The sequence below is a fragment of the Falco biarmicus genome, chromosome 1 (assembly GCF_023638135.1).
Source record: "Falco biarmicus isolate bFalBia1 chromosome 1, bFalBia1.pri, whole genome shotgun sequence".
NCBI classification, from domain to species: domain Eukaryota; kingdom Metazoa; phylum Chordata; class Aves; order Falconiformes; family Falconidae; genus Falco; species Falco biarmicus.
The window spans coordinates 17,537,387-17,549,528 of record NC_079288.1 but is presented as its reverse complement, the minus strand read 5'-3'; the positions used below and the strand labels follow the sequence as shown (position 1 = coordinate 17,549,528).

Below are 12,142 nucleotides of genomic sequence, written 5' to 3'. Positions count from 1 at the left end.
TGTTTCCGTTTCAGACTGGGGATGTTCCCTGCATTTGATGTTGAGGCCGTGTCTTCTCTAACGGAGGCACAGGCACGCTGCTGCTCACTGCGCTGCCATAGTGGATATTTGGCAGAACAGATCTTATGCCTGCTGACAGTTACCCTGTTGAGACCTTCCCAGCCCAGATTATTAGCTGGCAAGATACACCAAGAGCTGTGTTACTACCTATAGGTTCTGCTGGAACTGTATAATAATTTCTTTACGTGTTTATGTACTGTAGCTTACAGTGCTTGACATCTTCAAATTCAAAGGTATACGTAGACTGAAGAGCGGAAAACTACCTGCATAAATCCTCATTAGGGTATCCATCGATATTAATTGTTCTAAGTCTGATCAGGCGATATCTTTGGGTCATTAGGAACCAGAGAGAGAGAGAGAGAATGAGGAAGCAAGTTTGAGTCATGGCTGTATGAACTTCAAACTTTTTTTTTCTTGTATCTTTCTTACTTAGAAAAAAAGTGGCTTTTTTTCTCTCTAAGTAAGAGGTGATACAAGCATCTCCACTGATGACATTCTAGTATTTAAGTAGGATAATACTGTTGTTTTAGCTTAGAAAAATATGGGACCATTTGAGGTTTAAATGTCTTGCTGGAAGCTTAATGGGAACTGGTCAGAATGGTGTGCCTTACTCTTCCATCCCACACACAGAAGTGGGCTGTGATGCACAGAAATGCGATTACAGCGAAGAGGGGAAGTGTAGGTCCCCTATGATTCCATTCTTCCGGAATACCCACGGCCATTAACCAGCTGCTCAGCTGATGAGGTATTAATTCCACCCTTGTCTAGCATCTCTTCTAGTTTCCTAAATTGTAGAGACGACCGTGCTAACTATTTTCTCAAATGTAAGTAACTTGTGTTAGCTGGAAAGAATTAATCCGATTATAGTTGCTGACATACAACTTCTGTTTACTAATTTTGTGAACTGTCTTAATGTTTAGAGTGGAGACGTAGGTACAAGCTGTTCTTTAAATCTTTCCAGTAAGCTCTTAGGCTGCTCCTTCGCTGCCTCTGACTCATTACTCTCTAGTCACCATCTTGTGAGCCATCGCTGCATGGGCTGTTCTCTCTGCCTTGTGCAATCCAAACAGTTTGTAGATGGCAGGGATGAGTTACTGGGGTTGCTGGACAAGGTGAAGCGTGGGTAAATGGAGAACATGAGGAAGGAGTTGGTAAACACAAGAGGTGATGTGTTAAGTCTTCGTAATTCCTGCTTAGAAACATTTGTTTAACTTCTTACCTACTTACTGTGCTGTTCTTCACCGTGCTCTGTGCTCCAGCTTCCCTCTGCTTAACTGGGCTGCCGGAGGGATGCAGAATCACGAGTCCACCACAGTCCACTTGAGGATTTGTAAATGTGTGTACAGAACAACTGCAGAGGAGCAGTAAAAAGGGTGAGGTTCAACATGGCAGAGGCAATGAGAAAGCACAGGGATCCACAGTTGGATGTGTTTGTTGCATCCGTAGGTGAGGAAGGCAGTGCTGCGTGCGTGCTCCTGCATTTGTGCGTCCCCCCATGGGCTTCAGGGCGTCTCTTGCTTGTTGCTGCTTCTCCGTATGCTAGAGGGTGTCTCCTTTACTTGCTGCCCTTGTAATTGTGATCGTACTTTCAGATTTTGAACAGTATTTTAGTGGAGTGTATTTTTTACGATTAGGGAGCTTGCTTGTGGAGTGGGAATAAGCTGCAGGTTGCTGCTGTGTGCCAAGCAGTGCCTTCTCAGTAAAAGTACAATCAAGTTGAATTTAAAACTGCGCAGATTTATCCAGTGAAGTCAACCAAATGTTATGTTGTTTAATGGCAATAAGAAAGCCATGTTACTGTCTGGAGCTTATTTCCTACCTAAAGGCAGCTCTGGGGAAGGAATAAAACAGGAATTAGCCCTGGAAGATCCTTGCTGTGACTTGTGAGAATTTGCCCTCCTGTCTTTGTGGGCTTTCTTGGCAGCTCTCAGTACTGCGTGTGCGTGTTTTTTCAAAAAAAAAAAAAAAAAAAAAAGAACAAAGAGAAACCTCTCTGGCCTGCTGATGGACCCTGCTGTGGACTCGTCGAGTACCTTTGTACTGTGATATCTGTAACGTATGGGTGACATCCACGGTTACCCCTACCTGAAGTGTGCTGCTCCCTCTAAGGTGACAGTGATGCAGTAGTTAAAATGTACTCTGAACTTAGGGGAAAAAAAAACCCTTAAACCAGCCAACAGAGACCATACTTGAGACCTAGAGCAGACTTGGCTCAGAAGAGCAAAATTACCTGGCTGTGGTATAAGTAAATAATTTACTAGCCTCCCATGCCTAAGACAGCTGTCACAGGTAAAGAATCATTTTAGCTGAAGCAGAGCATGTTTAGAGACCGTTTCGGGGCATGATTAGAGACCGTTTCAGATTTCTTCCTATGCAGGTGGTGTTGTGGGTGCTCATAAATTCGAATTGCTAGTTTATAACAGCTAAGTATAACCCTCATAAGCTTTCTCGCAGATTTCAGGTTTCCATTCAGTCAGTTGCAAGTTACTGTTTTTTAAGGTGTTTAGCAATCTACATTCTTATTTGTTTGTGTAACAAAAGGACACAAATACTGCAGGATATTAGCCCAGTAATACACTGCTACTGTGAGTTATACATAACCCCGTGTGTTTACTCAGACAGTCTGCCCTGGTACTGCATGCTAAGTGTGAAAGGTTGGAATCTGGATACTTTCTTGGTTTAATTTCAAAAATATTTTACAGATAGTATCACAATAGCAAACATCAAGCCAATGGTTTAAAAATAATAAAAAAAACCCTTTTAATTTTAAATGAAATGCATATGCTTAATAAAATCTAATCAGTGCTTTTAAACTGGATACATATGACTGTAAATGCCAGTTTTTAATGTACTTTCTCAGATGGAAATCACTGGGGATCATTTTGAACACCGGCTTCCAAGAGTGATGTGCTTGTCAGTGAGAAAATTTGATAAATCACTCAAAACGGCTTTACTGTGGTTTCAGTGCATTTCACATGGAAAACTTTTTGTTAGCTTCTTTAAAATCCAGGGGTAAGGAAGGGACCATGAGAATGGAATTGTCTGGGACACTGTCTAGCAGAATCCCAGAGACTTAAGTTATGTGGTGCGACATTAACATTTTTATAAGTATTAAGACACAAGAGTTTTGGATCAAGTTGAATAAGGGGAAAATGTTCATTTTTCAAAGCTTCAAAGTCTGTCATATTCCTATTCATCTCGGTAAATGCTGCAATTCCTGAGCTTCTCTCTCCCTTGCACTTCATAGATTCCAAACCCTCTGTTTGACCTGGCTGGGATAACATGTGGACACTTTCTGGTTCCCTTCTGGACCTTCTTTGGTGCAACCTTGATTGGGAAAGCAGTAATTAAAATGCACATCCAGGCAAGTACTACAGCTCCCTCAGGGCTCTGGGGTGAAGACTTTTTTGGGGGTTTTTTGACTGTTACACTGTGTTACTCTAATGAATTCTGGAGTCTCCCTTCCTGACCTGAAGTAATGGAAATTAATTTGGTGCAAAGGATTTACAATAAAGGATCTGCTAGACTTCTTAGGCTCAAAACTTAGGCAACTGAATAATTTATAGCTACTAACTAATGAGCTCGCTGCCTACACCACTCAGGAAATTGGTGGTTAGCCAAGTTATTTACCTACGGTTTTTACCAGACTGACAGGACTTCGTACTCATAATGAACTTGACTTTTTGGTAACAAATACTCATTTCAAAGAGCGCTGCAACCAGCCTTTGCCAGTGAAGCGGCACTTTTGAATGCTGCCTTTTATCTCAGTTGAGTGTGTAGAGAAAACCTTGCTCCTTTCAGGCCCTGCAGAAAGCAGGCCGAGGGCACGGCTCTGGCCATGTTGTCTGTTGCTTCCAAGCACGGTCAGCAATTTTTGGTGTCTGTGTTACCCTGAATGGGCTAGATTTCAGCCTGTGGCCAGTTTTTTCTTGCTAACTCAGAGCTTTACTGGATGTTCTGAATTTGGCCATCAGAATCTCCAGTTGCTTTCAAAACTTTTTGAGTCTCACTTTCAAAATTTTTGAGTCTCACTTTGAAAATGCATCACCGTTTTGTGCAGTGGAAGATGAAGTATTGATTCTCTGGCGATTCTTCACTGGTGGCGGGGTGGTTAGTACTAGATCATGAACTACATTCCTTTATTTGTAATGATTAGAACCAATGTTATCAGCTGGGGCTTGGTTTTTTTAGCATCTCCATAGGACTGGTGCCATGCCTGTAGCTGTATTGCTTGGAAATCTTTGCTGTTACTACATTAAAATAGCAGAAGCTATTAGTAGTATAAAATTACTCGTGTAGTACCCTCATCAAGCTGCTTTAAAATCCTTCTTTTGCCCTGAACAGAATATTTCAATCTTCAACCCTTTTTTTCCCCCCCTTTTGTATTTTTTTTTCACTTTCCCCAGTCCTGAAACAGAAAGTAACTAAAAGATCTGAATATTCTTTCATTTACTGTGATAGAACAACTTTTTCTCCACACTTAATTTTGTATTATCTGAATTTTTTTTCTTTTAAGTCTGTGTACTGTTAGAATTTGTTCTGGCAACACAGAAAAGTGGAATAGTTATTGTTTAATATTCCTTTAATGATTTCATTTGTCTTGTTTAGCTAGCAGAATGATTGTTATGTAATTTATAGTGCTCCACACTCAGATCAAATGTAAGTGGAAAAAATATTTCCCAGTGTCTTGTACAGTTGGTAAATCATCTTATTTTGTAATACATTTAGCTATTAGAATGCTTTTTTCTGCGATGCTTGATTTCAAGCATACTCTTGTGCAATAGCCTTGATTTTTGTAGTGATCTTGCTGCAATTTGGAATTTCGGAAATGTAAGAGTCATGGAAAAGGCTTTTAATGAAATCTTTCTCTAGACAGGAAGCGAGTGAGTGGTGCAGTGACCACCCTGGAACTGCTTTTAACTGGCCTCTTCCTCTGGACCACAAAATCATTTTGTGTAGTCGTAGTCACATTCCCAATTTCCAGACTGGTGAATGCAGTTCTCCTTAGCTCATGTTTAAATTGATCTAAGGAGACTGTGGGAACTGTGTGTGTGTGCGTACGCATCTACACCCAGTCTGGCTCACTCTGCAAAGGAACAAACTGTCAAATAGGACAAAAGTGGAATTAGCAAAGGCTATTTTAACAAAATTTTAGCTTATTTTATCGCTCCCTTCTTTTCTAAAACGATGGACATTTGGATTTTCTGCAACATAAGCTGTGTTAGAGAAGTTTCTGCCATTTATTTTACTTCGTTCTAAATAGTCTGTTGCATTAGAGATGGTGACAGTTAAGTTTTTTGAACAGACAGGTACCCGCTGGCTCTTACTTTGTTGTTCACCCACACGGACTAGGAGATACATTATGTAAATTTTACATATATATTTCTATTTACATAATACATATACATTAAATAATGTAAAAGATACGTTATTTTTCACTTCTGTGATCTTTAAGTACGTGCGTTTGTGTAAGGGGATGTGAATTGTTCTACACAGTGATGACTGGTTTTCCATTAAAACTTTGTTGACCGAGTAAAGTGGCATTCAGCTTCTGGGAATCTTAAAATTCACATCTGAGAGGATGCGAATGGTTAGGAACACAGGCTACAAAAACATTGCAAGAAATGAAATCTATGAGGAAATAGAATAATAAAGTAAACAGCTTTTCTCCCTCCAGCCTTTTTTTGAGGAGAGTATTGAAAAAAAAAGACCTTTAAAGAAAAGGGAAGGGAAAACTATGTGTGACTGCTGCAGAAGCTGTCTGGTTGGAAAGGAACGTGAACTGTCGTACCCCATTGTCTCTGCTTCCCTTTTGATCCCATGTTTCTCTAACTGATGTTTTCCTTCCTACAGAAACTTTTCGTTATTATAACATTCAGCAAACATATAGTGGAGCAGATGGTGTCCCTAATCGGGTGAGTAATTCTTTAATGCAGTAATACTTTCGCTTATTAAGTGGAAAAATACTGGAGGAGTCAAATTAGATGTGCTGAAAATTGTGTTTTGCTTCAAAGTGCAAGCTTTGGCCAACATGTGATTTAGGTCTTATTTGCAACTTCATTCCTCACCTCAAAGGCTTCAAGTATTTCAAGAAATGTAATAGCACCGAAGGTCAGATGGCCCAAGTGTATGGTACCAACAGTTAACTTTCACCCAGAAATATGATACAGCTCTCCCAATGCAGATTGCTAGACTTTTAGCTGCAAATAGACTGTTTTTTATAGACTTTCTTCAGTGTTGTAGTGTGACCCTATGACAAAAATGAAAGATCTGTTGTGATTTACGCAGTTCCCCAAGACGACATTAAACATCTTCAGTAATTTGAGCTATCTTATACATTTAAAATATTTAAATATCTCATAAAATGTCAGAAAGAAAAATTTGGTGTGTAGAGCTTTATCTTTTAAGTTAAAAGCTCAGTTTAAAACAAGAAAACTAAGCAAAAACCCAGCTAACAACAGTTGGGGGGCGGGCGGGGGGGGGAGACAATTGAAAAAACATACTTAGATGATGGCTCCGTGGGTTTGAATGAAGATTGGATACTGATGATGAAGGGTTAGATTTTTTTCTTCATATCTACCTGTTCAGTCTTGAAATTCTGTGTAATTTTAACATCCATTAAATGTCAATATTTCCTGCCCGGTAATCCAGCAAATAAGATCGCAACAGTGCCTCTCTAACCATGCAGAAGTTTCACAAATTACTTGAGTGCAAACCAAGAATGCAACTTAATTTACATGTAGGCAACTAGATCAAATCATATGGATTTCATCAAGAAGCCATGCTTAATTGTTCAAAGTAAAAATTGTGTTCTTCAAGGGAAGGCTGCTGCCTGTTGTCAGTACATGGACCACATTCGGGTCAGGGATACAGGTTTAAAGTTTTAAATACAAGTCTTAAATAGAAAGCTTTATTGTTGTGGGGTTTGTGCTTGCCTTTTTTTTTTTTTTTTTTTTTTCAAAACTAGATACCTAATGTGGATCTGTAAAATAAATTCTAAGGTGTTCCTACTTTTCCAAGGTCTTTCACTTGTTATATAGGGCAAATTGATGGATACATTGCTATCCAAACTGTAATAATTATTTTCACATATAATCCAAAAAGCCAAAGTCCTCAAGAACAGTTTCAGGGGAGGAATGTCCGGAAATAATTCCTGTTAAAAATATGTAAACTTGAAGTAGTAATGCTATACAAAGAAAAAGGAGTGTCAGAAGAAACATTCTAGTAGGGCATTTCGCTAATGAAACAAATCCTGACTTTATTACTTCCTGATCTTCTGATTGGGTGTCTGGTTTGTAACAAACTTCAAAATTAATTTGTTGCTTTGAATATTATTTAAAAAAAGAGAAATGTGGGTACTTTTAACCATCGTTAGTTAGATTTTCTTCGTATCAATCCCACTAAACAATTTACTACTAACTTTTGATCTGCACTGCTGCTAGGTCAGGTATATTTCCAAAGATCTACTCTCCTACAAATCTTTGAGCCAAAACTAGTAGTTTTTTCCTACTTCATCTGTCTTGGAGATAATTTTGCATCAAATTACTTTGAATGCATTCACAAGACCTCTGCTGGATTCAGATTTTATTAGATGGTTGATGTCAGAGTTAAAAAATGTTCTCGGGAGACAGTAAGATTTTTGGAATGTCCTGGTATCCTTGACTTTTCTCAAGCTGTCTGCTAGCATTACCTCATCAATTTCTTCTAGAGTGGAGTATAAAACTTGTTAAACAATGGTTTGCATTAAATCCCTTATTAAATTAAAATATAGCTCTGTTTAATGGTCAGTAACTGTTTTAATCAAATTCTGTCTGACACAATGACTTAGGAGGGTTTTTTTTTTGTCTGGGATATTGCTCTTACACAATAGGAAATGTCTAAGCACAATACTTTAAAATAACGAACCTATTAATATACAGGATAACTAAAATCTAGACAGAAGATTAAGTTATGAGATAAAGTCTGAGAATATTTGATTTTATAAGCCGGAGAGAATTTCTTGATAACTACGTGAGTCTTAGTCAAAAAGCAAAAATGATTCACCTGCAGACCTTGTTTACTTCTGTTACTGGCTGCTGCTGGCATCGCATGCCAAGCCTGCCATAACCAGGCTTTTTTAATATAATTTAAGGTAATTTGATTTTAGAATTTTGCCTAGGTCTCCATTACAAAAGAATCATAAAATACTGCTTTATTTTTTATATTTTATTTTATTTTAAATATTTTTAAATTATTTATTTTACTTTAAATATTAATTAAATAATGAAAAGGCAAAGAAATTGAAATGTGGCAGGAAATTAAGAAGCTATTTACAAAAAAATTTAGAAAGCATCGGTGGTAGCAGGTAAAAACAAGAAAAAAAAAGCAGGCTAAGGTGGTGGCAGCAGCAGGGCGAAGGGCAGCAGCGCTGCAGCAGTCTCCTTGGGAGGAACAGGGAGGCATGGATGGGTTTAAGAACCTGGTTAGAATGAGTCTTGAAATCAAAGCTGAAGAGGATTACAAAGACAGTGGTAGCTCACACTGGGCTGGTAATTATCAACCTGTTCTACCAGTTAATAGTTGCAAGTTGTATTGTTGCTGTCTAAAATGCCAGGAGAGGAGAACGTTTTCTCTCGGGTTGTATTACATCCAGAAGCTTTTGTGAGGAGAGACGGTGTGTGAGTTTTGTCTTGTGTTCTGTCACCAAAGAAGAATTTAACTTACTGATCATCCCTGTAAAACACTTCGACGCTGGGTTTAGGCCAAACCTAGCCCATTTAACGTTTTAATTATCATGTGTGTTGTGGGTTTCATTTTGGCTCTTAAATTTTTCCATTTAAGTTGGTTTTTTTTACCTACAGCTGCAGGATTGTTTATGAAGCCACACCAAGCACATTGCTTTTAGGCACAATTGTATTTTCTTGGAAGTGCCCGTTTGATATGTGGATTAAGAATTCCCAGAAAACTACTAAAGAAATAGTTCTCAAAGCACACACCATCCACAAAACTGTCTGCCATCAATTCTGGTTAAATGTTCAGAAAGAAAAAAAAAAATCTTAATTTTTTTCCTCTTTTTGTAGTTCAGCACACTGTTCGTATGTTGTGATAATGAGCTAATAATTTTAGAACTTCAATAGACATCTAAAAAAATCATAAACATGTTTTATATAGCATTAGACAGCACGTGGCCTTCACCTCTGAAGCATCTGAACTTCAGTGGCAAGCCGTAGGGCTGCATCCCTTTTGGACAAATCCCACCCTTAGGGCACAGAGATTCCCTCTGACTATTGTTAAGTTAATGATAAACTCCTGTAGGCTGCAGAATGTCTTAATTACAGAGGCTGTGATAAGTTACTCAGAAGGGAGGCAGGCACCCTGGGAGCTGCTCATGTGATACACCAGGTATGCTAGTGCACTGCTGCTGGTAGCAAATGATGCCTTGCTGACTTTAAGAGAAGTAGAAACTAATTTATTCAGTTCATTAACCGAGTCAATAGACTAATTTGAAGTTTAAATAGAAGCCGGTCAAATGCATGTAAAAAATCTGCATACTTCCACAGATTTTTCAAAGTTAATCAGTTAGCACCCATGTTCCGTGGGTGAGTCGTGTTAATGCGGTGAACGAACTCTGGAAATCTGCCCCCAAATCCCACTGCTTCTGGAGGGTTTCTTAACCTGGTGGCGTTTGTGGAACAATTTCCATGCTTAGCGGCTATGCAGGCCAGTTTGAATGACTGCACATCTGAAAGGAAAAATAGTTTTCTGGTAACAGGTACTTGAACCGTGTCCTTGACAAACCAGTTTACTGCTATTTATTGTGCCATAATTATTTGCTTCACAACTTCATCGTGGTTGATTCTTGTAAGGAGCTTTCAAAAAAAAGTACAATTGAAATCACGGTGACTGATGTAACCGGAAAAATTGCTTAAAGGTTGTATTTTTTTTTTTCCCCGAAATAATTTACTATTATTTCTTTAAGTCAAGAAGCTACCGTGAGAGAAAGGGCTGCACCAGAAGTCAGTTGTCCTGGGCTGGGAAAAGCCCCTTTTATTGATTCATGTTGTGCCGTGCGATTGCCTGGGTCTGGGGGCTCCAGCAGGGTCGGAGCGCAGCACATGGCCTCTGCCAGCTCATCTCCAGGGCTTGGTGTCCCTCTGCCCTGGGCAGCGTGGCATGGACGAGTCCAGGCTCCACGTGCCAGCCGCACCTTCTGGTGGGGCGGACCTTTCCTTGGCGTGTAAGCCAGGAACTCCAGATCCTGTTAAATTGGTGTCTTCATTGAAAGATATTTCGAAAAATAGGTTCCAATCAATATTTAAAATAAAACCTGTGTAGCAGAATACAACCAAGCATGACCTGAAGTGGCTGAGAGTGTGGCTAACGGAGCATGACTTAAAAACCTCTTGAGCGCAGCGCTTCTGGAAGGTTACACCAATCCACCTGACGTTTTTTGGTACAATAAATCAACGGCTCTCCTCCCACAAGTATATCAGAAACCTGTGGGACTGCGCCCTCGTAATACACCCTGTACACAATAGAACAGCTCTGCACAAAAAAGGCTTTAGTGCCTTGAAAGGGACACAGATGTGGATGAAACTTGAGTAACTTTGGTGTTGAAAACCTTCCAGTGGATCACAACAGAATTAGAAGAGTTTATTTGCAAAAGGCTTGTAGGACTTAACTCTGAACAAACAAGCTGCTTCTTTTTTTTCTGAATTGTGTACAAAAATATATCTTCACAACAGAAATAGAAGTTGCCATGCAAAGAGCAATATTGAGTTAAGAACCAGCAGTTCAGAGATGTTGCAATTCCTGTTTGTGAAAGCACTGATGTTAACATAACAGAATGTCCCAAGAAAGAAAGTTTTACAGCCAGCTTGGTTAGCGTGGGTATTGGAGCGTAGCTCCAGGTAGAAATGACGTCAAACATCTAACAATTTTAGCTTAGTAATCTTTAAGTAAGATACTCTCTTTCTTCATCTCTTACAGCAAGCGAATCTGCCAAGTAGCCTTTTAACCCCCAAAACGTTTCTGTTTGTCCTGACCATGAACCAGCTTTATTTTCTGCAGTTTCAGAAGGCTGAGGGCAGATAACATCTAAGTTTCGCCGAGGCCGGTGGTAGAAGCCGAAGGCTGTGGTTGATCCCTGTGGGCTTGGGGAACCCAGGTTTTGCTGCTGGACTCCCAGCCAGGGTCCAGGTTTGCTGCAGCATCAGCTGGGGGCCGAGGGCCACTGAGTCACCACAGGGTCCTGGTATTGGCGGAGCCTCAGGGAAACGGATGGTTTAAATACTGTGAGAATCTTTATCAGCACAGGAAATGACAGCTCATTAAAATACTAACCGTTAAGCCTGTTTAGATCACTGTCTGGAAAAAAATTAACCATTGCAGGTTCAGATAACTTGCAGGAAGAAAGGTGCTCTGTGTAGGCAGCAAATATGGAATGCAGATTAATCAGTTTTGCTACTTGTCCAGCCACGTGAAAATATTTCCCTTGGAATCTATTTTTCAGAGGTTTATAAAACATCTAATTTCCAAAGAAGTTGATACCGTGCTGGAGCAAAACTTCCAGTTTCTTTTGAGAGAGGGGTGGCTGAAATAACCCAGTTGGGTGCCTCCTGCCAAGTGCCACACGCACGGCTTGTGAGCTGCGGGGTGGCTTTTCCTCGTGTTCTTACAGGGGAATGGAGAAATGTGAAGCTAATACAGAGAAACTCTGTGTGGGAGGAATGGGTGTTGGGTGTGATGATTTAATGGTGTTTTGCATAATTGTTTGGAAGGTGGAAGCCTTTGCTTTGGCCCTCTGGCCTAGCTATGATAGCTAGTCTGATCTAAATAAATCAATAAAAAAGGAATTGGAGGTCCTGGGAGGGGAGGCTGCAGCCCAGCACTCTTCCTCCTTCGTTTGTCACATTCTTCAGTGGTACTTGCTCCTTTTTTGTGGAAGGAGGTAATCCCTGGCCTCGGGCCACGCTCACGCCAGGGCAGCAGGGTTCTGGATGTGTGCAAGGGTTGTGCTAACAAAACACACAATGACCTTTCCCTCCTAGTTTGGTTTTCTGTTGTTTCAAAATTTATTTTGCTGTTGTCTTCGTATGGAATT

At 39.9% G+C, this 12,142-nt stretch overlaps 1 protein-coding gene across 6 annotated transcripts in view; it reads left to right on the top strand.

Annotated features, from left to right (window-relative positions):
- Positions 1 to 12,142, top strand: part of VMP1 (vacuole membrane protein 1) — a 70,828-nt gene that overhangs the window by 49,206 nt on the left and 9,480 nt on the right. For all 6 annotated transcript variants that reach the window (XM_056352906.1, XM_056352896.1, XM_056352889.1 and 3 more), the window contains 2 exons: positions 3,308 to 3,424; positions 5,914 to 5,975. In XM_056352906.1, the coding sequence (XP_056208881.1) occupies positions 3,308 to 3,424; positions 5,914 to 5,975 (179 nt within the window). The remainder of the gene's footprint in view (positions 1 to 3,307; positions 3,425 to 5,913; positions 5,976 to 12,142) is intronic.